The 23709-nt window shown below is 36.4% G+C and overlaps 1 protein-coding gene across 3 annotated transcripts in view; it reads right to left on the bottom strand.

The window, feature by feature from the left end:
- Positions 1–23709, bottom strand: part of LOC134542324 (neural-cadherin-like) — an 865978-nt gene that overhangs the window by 111893 nt on the left and 730376 nt on the right. Inside the window, exon 15 of one of the 3 annotated variants that reach the window (XM_063386476.1) lies at positions 18522–19624. The exons of 1 other annotated variant lie outside the window; for it this stretch is intronic. In XM_063386476.1, coding sequence (XP_063242546.1) covers positions 19527–19624 — 98 coding nt within the window. In that variant the 3' untranslated portion in view covers positions 18522–19526. Of the gene's footprint in view, positions 1–18521; positions 19625–23709 lie in introns of those variants that run through there. One more of the 3 variants, XM_063386483.1, reaches the window with a different exon arrangement.

Genomic DNA, 23709 nt, shown 5'->3' with positions numbered 1-23709 from the left:
GGGCGCGTGTGAGACGGCATCCCTTGTGACCGCGATCAATTCCGCTTCGAGCGCCATCGCGCCAATTCTACAACGCCTGGCGCGACGCTTACACGAGGACACGAGCTGGCCAATCTCCCGCGGGGCCGTGCGCGTATTTGCTAATAGTTTCTGACATAGGCCTACCGATGAACTGCAACCAGCCACACCTACAATCACATTTTAAACAAATCAGTTCTGTTTCATTCTGGAAAGCTTACGTGCGTTACATCGACTGCACGCATTTATAAAACAGTGATTATTTTTTGCTAACCATTTCTGTCTATTCGTAAATCTAAAGTGGACAATTTATATCTCAATGATACATGGAGTCTTATCAAACGTTGAATGTGTGGATCACGGCAAACATTTTATTCGACATCATTCTCTATGGATATGAAAAAAATTGTAATATAGGCCCACATCAAATTTATAATTAAAACATAAATTTATTACTACACAAAATATCCAAAAATAGAGTACTTAAAATTTAAAAAAAAATGTGTGATTGAAAAGGTAAACTGTCTTATAGATGTAATCAATTAAATATATTATACTGCATAGTGACCATACAAAAACACAACTAACATCCACTATTAATATTCTCCTTCTCTTTTTAAATGAGATAGATTAACTGAAAAAAATAACTCTGGAAAACGTATAAGACTGATGACTCCGATGTTCAATGCCATACACAGTTTTCTATGGAGTATAGGGAAGTATTCTAACCTCGGTAACCTTCAAAGGTACAGCGGAGAAAAAGATGCCGTGACAAATAGATGAGAGGGCTTGGCGACCGTGCAGAACGCCAGCTGTGCCGCTGCAACTAACTCAAAACTGAACGTAGGCATACAAACAATATCTACACTTGCAAGACACGCTTAGTTACCAGCATTCAGCAGAAAAATCTTCACGCGACAATTTATGTCATCTAGGAGACCTTTGCAGTTCTAGAAAGCGTGATTACACAGCAAGACGCGAAATCGACGTTCCAATGTCCCTTTTTCATAATGATAAGTTAGAAACGGCTTAAATTAACATCGCCTGCGAAGTGGAAATAAAATGTTAAATGTTTTTATTAAAAAAATGAGCGAGACTTTTAGTACACATCTGTGATGTGTAAACATCTAATCTCGTTAACGAGATAATTTATGTGTTCTCATGTTGCAAAAAAAAAAAAAAATACATCTCTGACACGAAATTTAACTTATTCTTTTTGAAAAGTTCCGAGTGAGATAAATATACGAAATAAGTGTTTTCAATTACATTTCTTGACGTGAATCACACGTAGTTTCTGCACCCCCCGCTAGAATTCGCTACCGGAGCAGCAACGTAAACTCTTTAATGAAACGGCTGCGATAAAAACGAAAAAAAAACATTAGTTTTACTAAAATACTACGCATTTAGTTAAAATTAATTAAAAAGTTAGTACTATAAAGTTTCCCTTTTTCTTTGTGAACTTTAGTTCGCGCCATTCGCCACAGACGGCAACACCGTGGTTACACATTTCCGTTCTACGCGACTTCCGTTCCATTCACGAAATTACTTATATCAAATGCCGTATAGCAAGAGCTAAGATGTTAACACATCAATAGGAATATTTTTTTAAATTTTATTACAGGAAAAGGACATCACCACATACGATTATGGTTTGCAAAAAAATATAATAATAGAGGCATAAATCCGTTGTAGGAGTAGGGAACGAAAATTGTAATTGCAAAAACCGCGAACACAGGTTGAGAAAACAGAAACTTCGCCACGCCAGAGGAAACACGGCTATAACGACGTAGGTGAACCACAGCGGTTGAAACCTGCCACCGCTTAATATTGCGTCCGCACATCGCCGAGCAATATCCGTTTCCGGTATCACTTTCCGCTCGTTCCGCGCCGCGCCAACACGTCCTCTCTGCGCTGACCCTTGTTGTTTCAGCGGAGGCTCTCTCGCGCGCACCCGTGTTCGCTCCGCCAGCCAGTGATCTCTGATGAATGAAGTATGACCGGCACTCCAGACAGAGGATATTACCAAAGCACTTTTTTTTTGTACGACGCAACGAGGCAGAATCAAATAGAACTGACAAATAAAAAGAGACGATGGTAGCACAAGAGGATCACATACGTAATGTTAACCCTTTTTTTGTGCTCAAACACTTTTTTAAAATAAATAAATAAATAAATGTTATTCTCAGCATATTTTCAGAATGTAATTATAAACTACTTTTTACGAAACGCAATATCCGTTTTATTTTTTTTTTGCAGTTAATTTATAAATCAATGCTGCTCTGTTCAATTTGCAGCTAGAATTTTAAAATTTATAAACAAGCCAGTGAGCAATTTACCTTTAAGTTAAAATATTCAAGCATAAGTCTAAGGCTGTGTAATTGTTAGCTAAGCATATTCTTTTCACACACATTTTTAGAATAAATAAGAGTATTATCGAAAGGGGAGTTTTTTTGTTTGACTTCCTTTGCTATAGATATGAGAAAACATACTTTACTATTTCGTTGCAAATGCTTTTACCAGCAGGTAAGCCTCAACAGTCTTTTATGAATTCGAGGAATAATTAACTGTTGATTGACGGTCTTTCATTTTGGAAGTAACTCCTCTTTATTCGGCGGCTCAAGAGTTTATACATTTTCAAATGTCTCCCAGTCATGTTGGAATAAAATTACACACTGGAAAGAAATTAAGGACTAGATATGCATCCAAAATACTATTCAAACAATACGATTTTAAAACTTAAAATAAATAATTTATCACAACAAAGATTTATTCTTTAATATTAAGTAAAAACGAACAATGCGATGAAGCCATAAGGCGTGAAATAAATTTTTATTTTATTTTAGATTACCGAGTTAATAAATATGCGATTAATAAGGGCAAGAGTCTAGTTGGTTCATACGGAAGAACAAGTTTATTTTCAGGTGACACCTGAGATGATAGCAAAATATTAAAGAGTAAATATTCCAGACAAAACGTAGAGTGACGTATTTAGAAGAATGGACGTCTTCCATTTTAATAACAAAACGCCCAAAAGAGTGTAGACATACCGTTACTCTTTCGGAAATATACACACGAGTAAATGAACCATTTCCCAATGGGATGAATGTTCATGACTTAATGTAAGTAGTGGAACACGGTCTAAGTAAAATAAAGTCGTTGAAAGAATCACGACCAGGTCAAACAGGAGGGGAAAAAATATCAGCCTACGTTTAAAAAAATTCTTCCTGGTGGGGTTGGACTTATCATTACAGTATGATTATTAATACAAACTAAATATATCTGTTTTTATATCAGATAAACCAAATTTAAAAAAATTATGAAAACTATTTCAAAAATTTAGAAGCGTTTTCAGTGCTGAAAATTTAATTTTACCTTACAAGTTTATGTTTGTCATTGAGTTATAGCTTACTATTTTAAGTGAATTTTTTTGTCAATCTTGTACACTTTGAGTATTTTAATGGTTCACATGAAGCAAGAAAAAAATAGCGTATAAAAACATTTCCCGTTCCCTTTAAAACTTGACAATACACTCTGCAGCTAAAATAACATCACCGAAAGTGCTCATGTACTCAAAACAAGTGGACTATCATCGTGTAAGAAGAGGAGAGCGGGACACATATGTATGTTTGTAAGTATATTATGTGTTTGTGTGTATAGACGTATGTGAGTCTGAAAACGGGCGACAAAGTTCGGTGTATGTTTATAAATTGAAATATATATGACTTTTTGTTTAAAGTGTTTTCCTTTTAATTTGGAACTAAATAACTGGATTATTGCAAATAATAAAGTATGAATTTTAGATGGAACACTTAGCGTTCAGATAATGTTTTATTGAGAAAATCTCCACAACTACTGCACAACTTATAGATGTCGTAATTCATTGAAATATTTGATGCTATACCCTTATTTCTCATATATTTATGGATGCTGTTACTTGTTCTTTACTCAGCGTGGTCTTATAAAATACCCATTACTATAAAGCTTTTTATATTATTTAAAATACTATTAAAACAATAACATTAAATAAAAGTTAATATTATTTGACGAAAATTTAACATAGTCTTGGCTATATGTATAACGTAATATTAAAATTCTATTCATTGAAAATAAGTTTACATATACCAAATTAACATAATTGTTTTTAGATATTTGTAATTTTTATTTGTCATGTAATTTCATTTGTCATATTAATATCATACAGCATCACACAAAAACCATATAAACGTATTTTAGTAAAATTTAGCACGATAACAATATATAAAACAGAGCAACAATTTTTATTCCGATAAAAATATTGTTCCTGCAGTTTTGGCAAGTATCGCAAAGTTATGTTAAAAATTAGTTAATAATGTTAAGGACAGAGTTCGTATTGATAAATTACAAAAACTAACGTAAACAACACTTTTATGTAATGGCGAAATACGTAAATCGTTATATTTGCTTACTTTTCTGTATTTATTAATTTAACTTTGGTTTGGTGTTGCGTTTAAAACATATTATCAATATTGAAATTACTAACATTCTTTGTGGATTTCTTTATATTCGATTTGAGGTTAGGCGTGATTGAAGGTTATTTTGTTGTTCTAAAGAACGACAATAGTTGCCAATATTATGGAATTTGGTCGCTTTGTGATTTAGCTGTTAGCGCTTCTGGAATTATTGAAAATAATTGTATGTATATAGGTCAGGTAACATTAAAATAGTAATAATGAATTATTTACTAAGTATAAAAAATATAGTGCTAGGTTACGTTTTGTGTAAAGTTACGGGTGTAAAGAGAATCGTTTTAAGTTAAGTGTGTGAAGAGAAGCTTTTTCAGTACGCATGTGACTATCTTAGCAAATTTATCCTAGTTTGCAAAGTATGTTCGACAATAATGCATACACCAAAAAACGCGTCCTTAATTCCACGCGAATACAGTAACAGGCACAGCTAATCGATAAAAAAAAATGTGTAAGAAAGGAAAAGAAGAAAACCACAATGCCGTGAAAAAAATTCTAATTCGCAATCAAGCAAGCAAAATAATTCATGAAATAATTATGCAATAATCATTAACTTACATAAAGTATTCTAAAGGAAGGACACACACGCGCCCGAGTGCACACACACACACACACATACACACACACATATATATATATATATATATATATATATATATATATATATATACGTGTGTGTGTGTGACAAAAAATTCAGAGGTACACTTATACACATTAAAGTAGATCGGCTTCTTCATAATAAATGTTTATATATTTATTAACAGCCTAAGTTTGAACCAAACTGTTTAAAAAACCGAACGCATAAGGGCACAAATAATCCTGTGATACAGTAAAAATTCGCTTAATTCTTTTTACGTGAAACCATAATAAAAATAAAACCCTACCGGCACACCCTACAAACTTAGGTAGATTTCGGAGTCACTACTTAGTCGGAAAACATTTTGGAAACTTCTATAATTTTCTGAAACATTTTCATTTTAAGAACTTAATGTCCATTACATATTTATATTCTCCAATATTACAAAATGATAGATTAAATAGTTGTTCATTTTCCATGCAGCGAAAATATTAAAATTAACTCAATGTATCCAGCGTTGAACAGTTTAGACCACAGCATTGAAAAGACATAGAACGAATATCATATCATATGTTAACTAAGGTTATGATTTAATTTTTTTGACCTTCAAAAATTATTTTTCATCCCTTGCACTAATGAAATAAAATAAATTCAAACGCATTTGATACAAAGAAAGTTTTGAATTTTTTTTTAATTTTTAACCGATGTTTTTACGGTAATAATTGCTTTAATCAAAAATTGTTCCAGCAGAAGTTTTAGAAATCTGAGTTCTGTATTCTAAGTTATGACGGAAATGAAAGTATACCTATTTAAAAAAGTAATATTTTTTTTTTACTTTCAAACTTTGTTATTTCCACCCCTTGCCGTAATGGTTACGTAAATAAAAATATTATAACAAAAGTTTTAACAATATTGAGACAATTAAAGAAAAATAAGAATGGATTCGATAGAGTATCGGGTAGGCGTGTTTTATTTATTTTCTCATTCCAACCCCAGGTTTTTTCATTCTCTTGTAAAAATGGTTGTATTATCAAAAATTGTTTCAGACAAAAGTTTTAGATAAAAATTAAAAGAATTACAAACAATCACCGATTTGACAGTGTACAAACTAAGGGAGTTATAAATATATTTTTTTTTAATTTTACCACTCATTTTTTAAACCCCTTGCAGCAATAGTTAGTCTGATCAAAAATCGTTAGAGACAAAATTTTTCGATAAAAGTTGTAATATTAATAAAAATTCGTACAATTTTGATGTTGTGCCTACGAAGTAGTTATGATTTTTTTTTCTCAAACCCTTGTTTTTTTCAACCCCTTGAAGTTACAGTTGGGCGTATCAAAAACTTATTCAGACGAAATATTTTGGTATTAATCCTACTAGTTATAATACGTTCAAACGGATGTGATATTTTCCATATTATGAGTGTTCCAGCGATTTTTCTGTTCATCAAAAAACTTTGCCTATTTCTACCCCTTTGGTCAGATATTGATTAACGAAATCGACTGAGATGTTTTGTTAAAAATTGACAAAGTTATCGTGCCCACAAAGTTGTGATATATTTATAACTTTTGAGTTGTCAATGGTTTTGGGGTCTATAACCATGAAATAAAATACTATATAAGATTTTCCGCATGTCACACCATGGTAACGGCTACAATAGATAGTATTTCTTCGAAATCAACCTAAAAGAATTAAAGTTTTCCAAATTTGTATCTAATACTAGAAACTAGAATAATGGTTATCAGTCATTAGTAACGGACCATATATTAGAGAAGTCGGTGTAAACATTAAGAGCTTTAATTTTTAATAATTGATGTGATGAGTAAAAATATATATTACGTGAAATATACCTATCCCCCTTAAAAACAAACGTAACACCGATACTTATTTGCTTGACAACAAAAATGTCACGTTAGTTATGCTACGTTTGTAGCTTTTATTTTCTTTAGCGCACTGGAAACATTGCGACACGTTAATAAGCAATCACTTTTATGAATAAAGTAGTGCGCTGCGCACTGCGTGCCAAAGTGAGGAAGTGCGCAGCTCTGCTCAAAAATCAATTCCGGCCGCACGAGCTTGGCAGAAGCGACGGTAGATGTCTCGTGCCGCCTGGCTGGTGCTGCCACCTGTGTCACGAGTCAAAACTACACCTCATATCTTCACTGTAAACAGCGCCATTATTTACACGAAATAAGTGCATACATCATTGAATAATGAAGGGACAAAAATTTTCTTGAGGAAACGCACGTCAAAATTAATTCCGACATCATTAACCTTATTTGTTTAATTTTATAACTTTAACTACGTAAGTATTTTGAATTGATGGGAATTTTACTACGTTTGAAGGATATATGCGTGACTTAAATAATAAATGTTATCAAACCAAACAAGTTTATAATATTCATAGTCTCTCTATTTATGGTAAATAAATTTGTCCTACACATCTAATAGTTTGCGAAGGCTGTATTCCGTAAAGTGTTTCATTTCTTGTTGACAACAGCTAGATTTAAATTGTTCTTTGTATTTAGAACATATTTACAGATTCCATTTTATCAATCATCCTTTTCTGCAACGGAGGAGTTCCTTGCAATGGCACATTTTTAATAAGCCTACGCTGTACAACATATAAAAATATAAATAAATAGTGCATGGCATGAAAACTATAAAACTAATCATTAATAATTATTATAAGATGCAAATTTTCCATTACCATTCGGAAGGACGAACGTACCAATTGGCACCACTGCAACTACCGATTAAGTATTCAAAATAGCCTACTACATAAATTGGTAGAGCCAATAGGTACTCTATTAATACTAGTATACGACTGGTGGGCCTAAAAAGGTTTCTAAACCTCTAAAATATATGTTTTAAAAATAAAACAAATATTTATACGTTTGAAACAAATTTACGACATTAAAAATGTAGTGAGTCAGATAGCGAAGATTGTGCAGTCAGGACAACATAGAGTAGTTTAATTTAAGTTACTAGTCATTTATGTTGATAAAACCTATGTTTGACTAAAAATTGACATTACACTTCAACAAATGTCTACATAAGATATATATGATATAAGGTAATTTTTTGTAACTGAAATAAATGTTTTAGTGTGTAGAGGACAATCCGTTTATAGAATTCACAAAGTTTTGTAGATTTTTTTTTTGTGGTTTTGCTTAAACGATTAAAAATTTTTGGAGTAACAACTACCCCGTATTTGAAGTTGTGTTTTTCGAGCTGTAATGGCCTCGCTGTCGACAGTCACAGAGCCCCCAAAATAATTTAAGTCAAAATATAAAGTACATATTTTATATCACAATTAGCTTCTAAATTGCTACATTAATATAGCCATAATTTGCGGGAATAAATAAAATCGAAAATAAATTCAGGGAAGGAAGACGTAACAATAGTAAACAAGTCTTTTAGCCATCCAATATTGTAGTTGCGGTACAAATTCTATACACAATAGTCGAAATCATTAATAATTTCTGATAGGTTAGATACACTATGCACAGTAAATAGAAAAATAAATTGAGGTCAGTATTTACATACAGTTTTTTTCCACTTTGATCTGAAAAGATTGGCAACATTTTATGCATCTATTACTAATACTACAGCTGCTACTACTGCTGTAACAATTGCTGCTGCTCCTGTAACTCATTACAGTACTGGTGCTACTGCTTTTGCTGCTGCCGATGATGATTATGCTGCTACTATCGATACGATTGGTAAGACAAGCATTCCTGTGCATTCCGAGATTGCTGACGCTGTTCGCGTCTGGGCTAAAGGCTATACTTTCCTCTACATTTACATAACCCCAGTGACTTAGAAAGAAACGTCGATCACGCTAAACTACCAAACCGTCATAAAAGCAAATATAGTACGTTTCAAGCCAAGTATTCCTATAACGTCCATACACTAAAAGAAAAGGATTTACATTAGCAGCCACTTTTATGTTGCAGTTGTTCGCGGAACTATTTTATGTTGTTTGCTTCCAACTTGACTGGTTACGTTTGCGTTGGATTACATGCAGTTGATTTTTTTTTTCCCCAAAGGTTTGAGTGTATTGGTAGACGTGGAGATCGCGTCGAGAGACTTGTTTGTCCGCGGTGCACTTCTGCAGGCGGCGCGCGGCCGGCTAATGGAGTCGGCTGGCCGCGTGCACCCCTGGGCCCCGCTCAGCCCCCACGGAGGCGGGGAGGCGGCGAGAAGGGAAGTTGCTGTTTGCCCACGACCCGGTCCGCCTCATCCAATATTCGCGCGGCGGCAGCGCTCTTCAGTGCTGCGGGAAGGGGAAGGGGAATAGAGGGTTGGCTCGTCCCACGTCGCTGCCAGGTTGGCCAACACAACCTTTATTTTTCAATTCGCATCGCGCCGTCCCACGAAACTTCTCCCAACGTGCGGTACGACATGGAAGGGAGGGGGGGACAATAAGGTCCGGCCAGCCACCTAGTTCACTCCTGAGACTACACTCGCGGTAGATGTGTGTGTGTTATGGGAGGGGGGAAAGGGAAGATAAACAAGAGGGAGCTTAAAATATTAACGGTCGAACTTGAGCTGCAAGCTGCCCCCGGCCACTCGCGAGTGTGCAACCGCCTCCCCCTCCCCCCTTTTTGGTTTAAGGCGACGTCTTTCGTCCACCGTGAGAGTCCAGGACAGTCCACTACAGAAGTGCCAGGACTTCGCAATTAAGTAGCATCAAACGTTTCAATTCTGATAACGCTGTCAACAGTACGAATCATAATTTTTTTTCACCGCCGAGAAGAAACTACAACAATTGCGAGCATTACTTAAAAAATTTATTTTTGTGTATCAAAATGTGAAATATAAAAAATCATCAAATGTCCAACTTTCGGTCAATTTTGGAAGAATGAAAGAAAGAGATTAATCATATTGGCAAATAGATATTTTTTTTGTAAAGAAACTGGTGTATTAAAAATCTAAAGTCATCGCTTTAAATTTCGAGCTTTCTTATCCGCCGTTTCTGAAAGTACTGGCATCCCTCCGCCCGTCTCGCGCCGCAGCTCGACGCAGCCAGCCCGGACCGAGGGCAAGGAGAGGCGGTGGGGGGAGGCAGATTGCGTGCGCGTGCGTGCTTGCGTTCTTGCGTGCGCGCGTGAAAGAACGATAACAGGAACGGAACCCAGGAGAAGTTAAAACTGTACCACTTCTGGGGGTTTATTCCATCGGAACCGTTCGACGTCAGTTCCAACATACTGCTCGCTCGCCCATCCAAACAAATCAGTTGCACCGACAAGTGTACAAAATGCTGTTTGTTGTATGTGCTCGAGCGGCATGAGGTCCGCTCTCTCCCGGCAATGTGCGGGTCTTACAGTTCCTGTCTGCCTCCCCGTCCCGGGCGTTCCAGACAAACAACATGGCGACACCTAACACCAGTTAAATCTTCATTTTATATCACTAATTCGTAGCTATTCGTTTCAAATTTGCGCTTGTAACACGGTATGATACTGTAAAATGGTGGAATGAAAGTACAAACTTATCTTCGTTTAGCAAGAAAAATGGGGAAATTTAAAGCGATGTTCCTCGCTGTGTGCCGATAAATTAGTCTATGTAGCTACACGTTTGCATTTAGATTAGAGGAAAACTGTATTAGTCTTACGAAAAATCTTGTTCTGGTTACACTTTGAACATCTTGCTTCGTAAAATTTAATTTTTTTTTTAACGTTTGAATGGTGTTTAAGTACAACAGTCTGTTTAAGGCAACCAGAAAAATTCGTACCTTAAACATTGAGACACTTAAAAAATTATCTTTTGAAAATTCAAAATAGAATAACGATTAGCCGAAAATAAATACAAAATTTATCCTCAAAACTATTCTGCATTTTACACTTAATAATAATAATAATTATGTATATGTATAGTAGTAGTAATAGGTTAACATTGGTTGATTTATCCCGTAGTTAAGATGCCATACTGCTGCGTGAGACTGTTTTGGGTTCGATTCTCCAACAAAATTAATTTTTTTTATTCTTTAAAGTGATTTAGTTTTCATTTTCATACACAAAAATAAAACCGAAAAAAATTGGCATTTATTTATTACATTAGACTATAGAGTTAAATTCATCAAGCCTTACTTTATCAATGATTTCTCCAATAATCTCGCACAAAATAAATACTTTTAAATTAATTGTTTAAATAAATAGGAAACATTTCATGCATAGTCTAAAACAAGGAATAATTTTTAAAAACTTAAGTCTTGAAAACATTAATTATAATATTAAATACAAATATAAATTTAGCAAGCAATATCCGAGTATGACAACATTAACACTTAATATTCTAGGTAACTCATACATTTTTTAAGTCTTTATTTGTTTGAACAATTACTAAAAACTTAATTTTGAAACAAAAAAAAATCATTGTGCTTGAAGAAATCATAACTCGCAGTGTTTTACCATGAGTGACATCACCATACCTAAACCACTCCGTCACTTCTACTTCAGATGAGTGGGGACAAAAAAATTGTATGTAATATAATAATTAGTATGTACTGGAATAATAGGCGGTAAAACAGAAATTCGTAAATGTATTTAAATAAACTTTAAGAATGATGTAAGTAGTGCATAAACAGTGAATGCGTGAACACCCAGCCTATACGTAACTGTTGCCACCACGCTACCTAGCCGCCATGTTTGAAAGCGAGTGGCCGACCGTGAAGTCAGGTTCCGACAGCCCAGTTAGTATTCAGGCTCTCCCGAGCGGCAGTCGAGACGTCACACGTAACTTAGAATACCAAACACGCGAAAGCTTACAATAACCGTCATTTTACGATCGGGGGACTCCTTTCCGAGTAACAGAAAGAGGCTTGTATTATTTGACGAATTTCAAGTCACAGTTCGACGGGTTGCACATAATGCATCCAGTTTAATTTATGACAAACAACAACGTTTTCAGAACTTTTCAATTCAATCATTGCGAAAACAGATGGAGGTAAACGAGTAAATTTGTCTCTTCGTGACTCGTACCAAACAAGGCGCAATGCAGCGGCAGGTTGTATGAACGCAAAATCATTCGTAAAATCTCAGTAAAAAAAAGTCCTGGTTTCCATACTAAGATATTTATTGAGAGACGCAGAAAAAGGATAGCAAGTAGAAATCGTCGCCTACTTAACTTTATAGGAAACGGAAAAACAAAAACAGCGGCGCTATATTCTCTGGAAAATAAATTATGATTATGGTCTGGGTGCACCAGTGTTCCAAGAAGATATTATTGAAACTGAATACAAGAAAAAATTCGAAGAAAGTACCAGTAAACAAATTGCCTCTTTCTGTTGGAGGATTCCTCGAAGTAAAAGACTCGCCGCTTCATATTTTTGGAAGGATTGGAAACAGGAAAGCTTTTTGTGCTTCCATTGTAAAAGAAATACGATATCCAGTTTTTAAAGGATACGCAAGTATGCAAAACGAATCTTTTGCAATTGCACAGTTAGCTTCGGAAAAGGATGTTGAGGTTCAATCAAGTGGTTTGGTAATGGATGTCAAATTTCCTTTTCTTTATGCAGCACCAGATGGCTTGATAGATAAAACGGAAATAGTCAAGATCAAATGCCCAATCTCAGTGCAATCAATAGCTATAGAATGTTCAACAGAAACAAAAAAAGATTAAGTTCCTAGAAATTAAAGACGGAATCCCTTAGCTGAAGAAAAATCACGACTATATGCATAAAGTACAGGATGTTTAGCACATCACAGGGCGGCAAGTTTGCTACTTCGTTGTTTGTTCTCCTTTCGACATGACTGTGGAAATGATTGAAAATATTTATTAGTTTATGGCTAATGTTGCTATAAACTGACATTGTTGATTTATTTCTTTATTGTTTTTATCATCTCATAAGTACAGCCATCTCGCCGCAGCACCCCTCGTGGACCTCCATCGCGGGACTCCGTCGCCACACATCGCCGCCGTCGCACTTCCCTATGCCGATAAAAAATTCTCTCGCCGAGGAACTCCGCCGCACCTGCGACACTATCACGCAGACTCTCTCGCCCCGGAACTCTCGCCCCGGAACTACGCCGCACCAGCGGCACTATCGCCGCGGGAAAACTCCCTCCAGAGGCCGGCGTCCTGGGCTTATATAAGCCCAGGCGCCACTTCTAGAAGTGACGAGCGCGGCTGGGGCCAGTCGCGTCATCCCGCGCCGACCCGACGCCAGAAATATTGAGAAAGGCGTCGGCAGCTCGCGCGACGACCCGCGGAATTCCCAAAGCTGCCAGGTGTCAGGTAACGGCGCCGAGACAGAGCGCCGCGCGGGCAGCAGAGGGGTTGGAGGGGGGAGCGACGACCCCCGCAATCCACCAGGCGCGCGCGGCACGCTCACGTTTCGTAACAATATTAACAAAAGGACTGAAATAAACGTATTAAACTATTTTTTTTAATTATTTCAGAAAAAAATTTTTTTTAAATATTTTATCCCATTTGATACCTACACGTGAAATGTTGGCGTTAAAAAATTTCTGAAAGCTCTATTTATATCTATAAAAAATATTTTCGTCAATTTCAACAGGTTTTTTTTAACAACCTTAACTAAATGAATTTAAAAGTCTAAATTTCTGTAAGCAAGAAGAAATTTACTCTAGTTTTGGATGTTACAATAAGCCATTGTATTCTACCTTGATTACACTCTATTCTAGATAAAGTTCTAATATTTTGATACATGTTTGGCTAACGTTTTTACGCTCAGCTAAATGCCATAAATTAATAAAAAAATGATATTTTTTTAGGATACAAGACCATCTAGTGACAGTAACGAAACAAACAATGTCACTGAAGAAATTTTTTTTCAGACAAAAAAGTAGTTTTCATCGAACATCAATGCAGCCATCATTTGAACCTTCTTTGACAGCCTAAATACCGCACTACATAACACACTAGTACAAACATTAATTTCAACTATACATTTCACTGACACCTTGAGCACAACAGTCAGTGCATACTAAGTATTTCATACCACCCGAACTCCTTCGCTCATATGTGATCTCAGGTGGACTTCAACGTGACTGAATAAGTCTGAAGTCTAAGTCCACCTGTAGTCCGTTTTTACAACAGCTAAACAATCAACACCGCACATAAACAGTCTCTGCAACTAGCCCGGAACGGGATCCCAGTTCATTTATGTTCAAGTATTCATCTTATTGTGAAACAATAAAGTCGTTAAAAAAAATATGGATAAAAAATCAAATGGTAACCACGCAATAAGTGTCAGAAAATAGTAATATGCCGTGAAAGAAAATTATATTGTGTAACTAAATATAATCTGAGATACAGAATACAAAGTTGACAATGTGGCTACGGAGCGAACACATTTTCTTCCCGACATTATTTTGTTTCTTTACAGAATTGGTAAGTGAGCTTAGCTTACCAAAATAAGTTAGAATTGTTTGTAGTTAGGTTATTGCAATTTTAAAAGATTATTTATGTCTCCGGAAAAAAAAATAATTTTTTTCTTCAGATTTTTAATCCTTAGTTTTAGGAGAAAAAAATATATTAGTGAAACGAGATTTTTGTCGCGGTCCGGCAGATTTTTAAAAATGAAAGCGTGACTGTACGTGAAATGTTATTTCAAAAGTAAAAATATTGGATATATTTTTTGTGATTTAATAAAATTTACTAAATAGCCTTCGAAATTGAAACCACGAAATACTGCGTCGATTTTCGATAACATTTTTGTAGTGCATGAAAATATTTTAATTGTGTAATATACAAATTAAATCTTTTTTTTTTTTTTTTTGCAATTCATGAATATAGTCTGAAGCGTACAAATAATTTTTTTTAAGTTAGTAAACACTGTCGCGTAGCAAGCAAGGCGATAGGAGAATATGATCCTGTACATGTATGTTCCGGTAGGCAGAGTAACCCGCCTTACCGTGACCTTGTTCACAGACAACGCAGGTATAACTAATGAGCAGCAACTGGACTCCAGCAGAGACACAATGACAAAAGAGCCTTCCCCTCTAACCCTCTGATTCCACCCCTCTCCTTGACTTCCCCCCCCCCCTCAAAGAAGAGATATTTCGCCCCTCCCTCTACTAGCTGCAGCACGTGGCCAGTAGCCCAGCGCGCTACATATTTTACCCTAAAGTCCAAAAGAACGTATCACACGACGCATGTGAATTGTGTAGTGTTAATCGACTATGGACATGTCTGTAAGTGCTGTGGGTGTAAAAATATTGTTTTAAAATTGGTTCTCAGATTACGGTTTTACTTAAATACACTTGATCGTATGGTTTCGTGGCCAAAGTTTCCAACTGCTTCTTGGCCTTTTTTTTTGTAAGATAACGTCCGATGAAATAATGAAGTTGCCCGACGTTTTGGAGTGTTATATTTCAGCAATTCTCAGGGGTGATGAAAAATGGAAGGCCGTATCTTCTGGCAAATATTTATACATGCCCGATTACAGCTATAAAGTAATTAAGTCATTAACCTTGCAAGTGGCCATGGTTGGGTGATTGATGGTCTGGCCAATCTTGCCGAAAGACCAGGCCTTCAGTTATTGATCGACCTTAAGGGGGTTTGTCACGCTCCAGCTCATTGTTAAACTTGTACACATTTAGAGTGGCCGAAATTCAACAGAATTAAAAAAAAAAACATATATATTGTGCAAACGTTTTACATACTTAGCTGGCAAAGTTGAATTTAAAACATTTTTGTGCAGTACGGATAAAGAGAACCAAATGGAACTGAAAATATTTCGGTTTAAAGGTAATACTGGTGGCTACTGCGTAATACAATTTTAGTTTTATAATAATTTTATTCAATTTTATCTAGCCTTTTTTAATCATAACACTACTGAGGATTTTAAAATGCTTGGTAAAATTGAAAAATATTTTCCTGAAAAAAAAAATCAAACCTTATAACATTGTATCCAGTAAAATATACTTCATATCTAAAAATTTTCAGTTTTGTATTTCATTTCATTCTCCTTATCCACACTACACTAAAACTTTAAAAAAAATGCAACTTTTCCAGCTAATTATTCAGAAAAGTACGCGATACACTTATTTTCTACATTTTGTAAAATATCAGCCACTCAAAAGGTCGGTAAGTGTAACCGCGTGGAACGTAAATATAAAATAATGACCTGGAACGGGTTGTACAGCTTTAAAAATGGCTGCAATCTCATCGGAAGTAGTCTTGACCAAAATATAACAACAAAATTAAAATATATAATATTATTTGTTAATTACATTTGTATTAGCAGTGCTGCATGTTTATCTGACAGGTGGCTGACTGACTGATAGACGTGTTGTGTGCTGGACACTCGAGCGGTTCTCAACTTTACGGCGCCCGTCATGTATGTTAATGCGCCGCCGAGGTCGTAGAGGTCAGGCTCGCAAGAGGGCGTGTTCCTCACCAAGTAAAATTACCTGTCAGTATGCACGAAACAACTTGTTTTTCCTTGCACATTTTTAGCAGGTCTGAAAACACATGAAACAATATTACTAACTCAAAGCAGTAATTAACTGATAACAAGTAACACGCGGGGGGGGGGGGGGGTAAACATAGCTAGATATGAAGTGAATCTACAAATTAGTTTTGTTAAAAAAATTTCAGAGGAAGCACGCTTCCTAAAATTCCGTACGCGTTTATTTTCAGAAGGATGTGTTCATATTACGAAATTAAATTTTTCTACCTATATATAAATTCCTACAAAAATAATTTAAGTAAATTATCAACTGTACTCTTCCCATTAAGTAAGAAATATGTTGAATATTTAGTAAGAACTACAACCAAATAATATGTGTCATATAAATATTTAACTAATATAAAAAATCTCTCTACATAATTAGGTACTCCATTTAATGACGCGTTATGCAGGCACTACACTAAAAATACTGATATGGATGTTCCAGGCATTTTTCAAGGTATAATATATGCTCGTTTGCATGTGTTTACAAATGTATAAATTGGATATATATGTCTCTATGACAATAAATTCTAAAGAAATAATGTTCTTCTTCATATCTCGTGATATCATTAAACGTAAATAAAATTTAGATACATCGTAATTGTACGAGAGTGCATCTATGTGGAATATTGACAGGCTTAGATTACGTTACCAAGACGTAGAAGCTGAACAAAATAGTCTTTATTGCGTTGTCTCTTATATGCGAAGCGGCAGAGAAAAGAAGTGGGCGTATGAAATAAAGAAGAAGGTAAAGGTAACAGATGTTAAGTGCGACCCGGTAGCAGTAGGTAACTGATGCAGTGGCTGATCTCTTCAAAGAACTCTTTCCACGTTGCAACTTCTACTCGCCCGCACTGCAGCTATGTACACCGGGATGCATAACCATTTGCGTTTCCTTTACACAGCCCATTAGCCGCAGTAAATAAATAAGCTTTAATTTTTTTTTAATTTTCATACAAAAATTAATATTTGGAGGTTAGTATTAACAAATATTTGTAATTATATTTAGGAGCGTACGCAGAATTTCATTATTTTTTTTGGTGGTGAGAGAAGGGGAGAGAGAGATTGAGAAAGAGAGAGAACCTCTTTGCTTGCGGTTTAGTTTCAAATTATTTCCTTTTGTTGTTGGGAATGATAGATTTTTTTAGTAGATCTTAGGATTTCGGGGGGGGGGGGGCAAGCAATATATCCCCTCCCCCTTCCGCCGGTGATTATGTATACGAATGTGAGCACACGCTTGCCTAAAAAGCATTACATAAAACTTCTCGCCCAATCTGGATCGTAAGCCTGAGTCAATAACCACTTCTTGGCTGGGTTGAAGATGGCCGCAAAAAATGCACGCCGAATCGTCTGACAGCGTACGGGGCTTCAAACAAGAAGCCGAGGAGTATTTATTCTTAACTAACCGACACGTTCATCCTAGACAGCTTTGAAAAATACTGTCCTAAAGAATTCACCGTCATCCTATTCTAGAATGAATTAAATGTGAGTCAGTGATGACCGAAAAAACTATGACACTGATACAATACAGTTTCTTTCTGTACATAACACAACTTTAAATTCAGGGTAAAAGCTGGGTGAGCTACACCCGTACCAGGTATTTAAGTGTTTTTTTTTTCTGGGAAACGAGAGACATAACAAAACCAGTCAGGGAATTTAAAGAAGGCGGGGCCATAAACAATCGTAAGACACCCTTTTAAAGATTCCTTGGAGTAATTTCGGAAAATCATGAAAAACAAAAATTAAGATGTAAAAACCGGGATTCGAACCCATGACGTTCCCAATTAGAATGCGCGATCTGGTGCAGTCGCTACCAAAGCAAATGGTTTTATGATGTATTTACGCATTACCGAACGAACGGTCAATAATTTCATACTAAATGTGGGTTTCTGTAGCTTTTATCACTTTGTGTCAATAACATCGACCTTAAACCGAATATTAATTTAAAACAACTCTACAGATTTGACTGTTCGTGTTGAAACTAAAATTTATAAGTGTAATAATTTTTTTTTTCTACGCGGCAAGCTCAAGTGAAGTACTGATATCGCATTTTATTTGCATGTAATTAAAAGTCTTTTATTGATACTAACTTTGCGTACAGCTTAGCATTCTTATCCATAAAAGTTATCACAATATGGCAATATGGACTTAATTTGAAACCTTTTTTTTTCCTTGTTTCATACCAGCTTGGTGGACGTGGTAAAGGTTCGCGTCCTTGAATAAAAAAAAGCCAGCAGCAGTTTTGCCAACGCTAAAGAACGAATCAAGAACGGCTGGCACCTCTAGCATCGGCCCGCGCCCGGAGCGCCTAATAGCACGTGCTAGTGTAACCGAGCCTCGTGTGTCGAGGCAGCCGAGAACTACCACGACTATAGCGCGTCTCATCCTTAGTTTACAGTGTGCATTTAAATGGACATTTAATCTCTCTTTCCAAAGCACGATTTGTGCCATTAGCGATGTCTATATCACGCTACGCTCTGATGCCACATATAAACCATAGAGCACAAAAGTTATAGACCAAACTTTGTAAATGATATATAAATGATTTAAAATCATGTCGTACCTTATCAACATTATCTTGAATTTTTATTTCTAGGAAGTCGCATTTGAAAGACGCCATCTTGGTTTCAACTGTTTTGTGGACAATTTTTATACAATTTAATATTAAGATTTTTCTCGCTCTTTTGAGCATAGTAGCTACACAATTTTATGGAACACCTTGTTATTAATTGCGACCGAATGCTACAAATAGTTTCTCCTGTGAAATAGTAATCGCGGTTTTGCATTGAATAGTATTTTTCTTTTGCCAGAATAACGACAACAGTAATAAAACTGCCAATGCGAACTAATTGATGGTTTGGAAAAATCAACAAAGTATAGAATTAAAAGAATACATATATTATAACTTACAATAATTTAAGATGGCATACAAAAAATATTGGTAGTGTTAACAAGCCAAGTAGTACCAATCTGACAACAGTGGTCGCCATTTCCTCTGCACTGCCATCTAAGCGCGAGACAACCTATAAGTACTCACCTTTGGTCCGGGGTTGCCGACGAGGGAGACTGTCTGGCCCGCAGATACCAACTCCAACTGCGACTTACCTAGAAAGATAGAGGAGAACATTTGCATGAGTTTCGGGAATTATTTATCGCGGTGGGCGGGCGGTGCACACAAGAGTCAAAATTTGTTAAGTTTATTACGCGTATTTGTCCTGTAGTTCAGGAAAATGCAATCCCCTACCCCCCACCCCAATTCGACACCTCCGCCGCCTTTCTGGCAATGAGCCCGGGGACTAATCTTCAAGAACAAACACTCCGAGGCACTGCTTTTCCCCAGTCCGCGACGGCATGGCCTCCCGCGCGCAGGGGCGACGATTCAGATTAAACAAACTTCTGGGTGAAATATGACCAGTGAACTGAAATGGCGACCGATAAAGTTCAGTTCACGCCCCGCGCCTCTCTTTCCGCCGGCCGACCTGAACGTTCCCGCTGCCCGGGTGTACACAGCCAGGGGCGGCATCTAGCACCGCGGTCGGGCGTCCTCGATAAATAACCCCCGGGGGCTGAGCGCGCAAGACGTGCGATGCTCGTGGGAGCGGAGAGAGACGGCGCATTCACCCAGCAACTGAGCTCTCTCCCCCCCCTCTCGCCCTCTCTCGCACTTCGGCGCGTGACTTCCTACACTACGTAAGTCTGTATCCACGCCCGTGGGGGCCCCAGGGCGGTTAGGCCTTTTGGCTAAGAGCGCTGGGTTACCCAACCAAAAGTGAGAAATCCTATGAATTGTACTTGTATTATATAAGTGTAACATTGTGTACATTGCAGTGGTTGTGCTCGAATATTTGTACTCATCTGTCAGGAAAAGTAACAAACTATTATCTAAACCTGCAACGTTTTACTTTGTCCCATTAAATATACTTACGGTGTCTGCTAATTATTATGCTAACCAAATTTAATTGAAATGTTAACTCAGTAACTAGCGAAAACCAGACACGATTTATTTTGGAAAACTAGGTCACTTAGTATGTAAAATTAAATTTAAAACTATGCTTCTCAATTCATTGTGTTCTCAAAGTTAATTAAAACAAAAGTCTTACAAGAAAAAGCAAATGACCAAAAAATTACGCAATTGTAGCTCTCCGTGCGAAAGCTATCTCATAGTTGATGACGCAGGAGCCAGTCTAGCCCTTATCGTTCTCCGGTTTCCGTACCTAAAACGTTCCATTTAGCGCTGGATGTACATTTAAGTAAACATGGAGTTTGTTATGTTATATTTGCTGCTTTAACTTCATGTCAGTCGTTTAAGAAACACCTGACTACCAACGTTAATGGCATTTAAAAAATGCCTGTGTATGTGTGGCTTTATATTTTAATGCACCTATAATCGATTATTTATTATAAATGTCAATACAATTTGCATTGTACTTCCACTTTAGAATGCATATTATAACCTTCAAAACCTCATATATATTATATGATTTGTTTAATGTAAGTGTGAAGTTATCTTTCCATGATAATTGATTGTATTAGGTGACGAAAAACAAAATTAAGTTAAAATTAATTACTATTATTACTAATCTTATTACTTTCTCTAGATACTCCCGTTTTCCCCGTTCTGTCATTTCGTCAACGCTTCATACTCATCATTTCTCCAAAATAGGCTATCAAGACCTTACTTGTTAATAGCCGCCCAACTCACACACACCCTAACTGCCCAAATATTTTACTCCACTATACACTACGTAACAGTAACGTTGTAAAGATATATTTCCATTGTTTATTAAATACTTAAAATACCTGTTTTTTTCTGGCGTAGTCTGTGGGTCATGTGGTCGTTCTTTGTTGACTTTACGAATCCTGACTATGGACCGTTCACCCACACCCGTGTACTTTGCTGCTCTTGCCGTCTGTCTCTGTAAAGTCTCAGGCAGACATTTATTTTTCGCTTCTTTATCACAAAACTGCATCACGGTTTTTATTATTTCCCGCTCTCCGCTATGTATCACTTTACCGCGCCTCTGCGAGCTGCCACCTTCGCCTTTCATTTTCGGGTATACACTGAGGGTCGATATTTTCCTAACAGCTTTACACAGCTCTCGGCTACGTGTCGCCTGCTTACCCCGTCTTCTTTCTCCGGTCCCGTTGCCCCCGCACCCCCGCGCTGAGAGACGCCAAGATAACTGCCGGCCACAGTAAATTCTACTCATACAATTTATAATTGTGAAATGTAATTTGACTTAACTCGTATCATTTTTTTTAGTTCAGATCTAAACTTTCGGTTGAACTCTTTGGAATAAATTAAATACAACATATTAATTACAGCCATTTAATCACCTCCTGGTGAATATTCCACTTAAAAAAATTTTCTACCATTTTTGAAGTAACGCCTACACCCATCTTCGATTCTCTTATATTTCACAAATAAATTTTTCTCTAATAGGGCTCTAAATTTTCCTAATTTTTATGGCATCTAATATAATTATGTAATTTTCACGCAGTCCTAAATCAAAGACCTCAATGTTGCAGTCGACAGACAAACTTAAACTGGGTGTGTGTTATTTTGTTTCACATTATAAACTACAGCGCTTGAAAATCTAATGTTTTACAAGTGATGTACGCATATCTAGCATTTCAGAATTATAGAAACTTTAAATATTTTTTTTCCAGGTTACCATAGCTCAACTAGTTTGCTCCTCAGTGAAAAATATCCTACGATATATTGGCTCGATCTTTCTTCTACCGACTGCTTGGGAACGCAATACTTACGGTGCCTAGTGCGGCGAATGGTTTACTAATCCAAGTCTTTTCTTTTATATCAACACGACCGCGCGATGAATGTATATGAGAGTGTCAACCTGATTATCGTGGACTCACCCATGCTTGTGTCAAAAGGGCTTCGTTAGAGTGGCTCAAACAGCCTTACACTACACGCCACACCCGAGGTTTAATAAGCACACTCGCAAGCCCATAATTGCTCAGACAACACGACACTACAACACACCAGTTAGCCGATATAATTGCTCAAGACAATCCGACACTCCATATAGCCGATATAATTCGTTAGGGAGTCCCCTTTCTTCCCGCCCCGTACATTCACAAGTAATTTCATGTTAGCATTACACCACATGTAATCGTATACACAGGCCCGTGTGCCCAATCCATCCCACAAGACAAGCACCCCGTCTGTTGATCCAAGTGATTTTTACAAAAAAAAAGTGGGTTGCTTCTGAAATAACATGCACAGAGTAAGTTGTAGAAATTCGGTTTCTCGTCTCACATACAACTAAACGCCCCTGATAGAATAATGAAGGATCGGCGAAGACTCCAGCATCGAACGAAGGTTTTTCAGAATCACGACTGCACCATCGCTTGGATAACTGTATGATAAAACAAAAATAATCTCAGCATTCGAAAGCACCGACATTAATAACTTTATTAATAATATATGGACGAAAAAATTCCACTAAAGTTAAACGCAAAACATGGTTGCTAATTTACCGATGTAGCTGCATGTATTCATACTATATTATGTTTCACCTGAAACATAATTTTTTGTACTAGCTGTATACGCATAAAAATAAGAGATTGGTTTACTAAAAATAACGTAAAAGATATTAATTAGCAAGTTTAATTTATTTTATCTTCACGTGTGGTTTACGTCATTAATTGGTTATAGATATAAACACAGTTAAGTATTTATTTTGAAATATTTTCAAATTAAACAATAAAACCTAATTCTGAAACACAAATTTTGCATGAATTTAAAACTACTACAATAAAATATTTCACATTATACATTCATGTGAAAAAAATTATGTATGACAAAATGAACGGAAGATAAATTTTACCATAGAAAAAACAAAAATTAAACACTACCACATTGAAAACCAACTCAAGATTGTATTAGTAATTAAAATACGTAAACATCCCAAATGTACGTGCACAATTACGCTTGCGGATGTTGGTATTGTAACACAACACACCAGTGAGAGCCAACATTGGCCTCAAATTATATGGAGCTAGGTCAATATGTACAGTTCCTGCGAACAACAGCACTCGCACTTTTGCTGCCACGACCAATATTTACATTGCCATCATTGCAATGTGTATAAATGTATAATGCGAGTAACAAAAGAAAAAAAACATATTTAAGGTAAGATATTGCTTCACTGGAACACACATTTAAG

Source organism: Bacillus rossius, chromosome 1 (assembly GCF_032445375.1).
Source record: "Bacillus rossius redtenbacheri isolate Brsri chromosome 1, Brsri_v3, whole genome shotgun sequence".
NCBI classification, from domain to species: Eukaryota; Metazoa; Arthropoda; class Insecta; order Phasmatodea; family Bacillidae; genus Bacillus; species Bacillus rossius.
The sequence above is the reverse complement of the archived record's forward strand: the minus strand, read 5'-3'. Positions and strand labels throughout refer to the sequence as shown.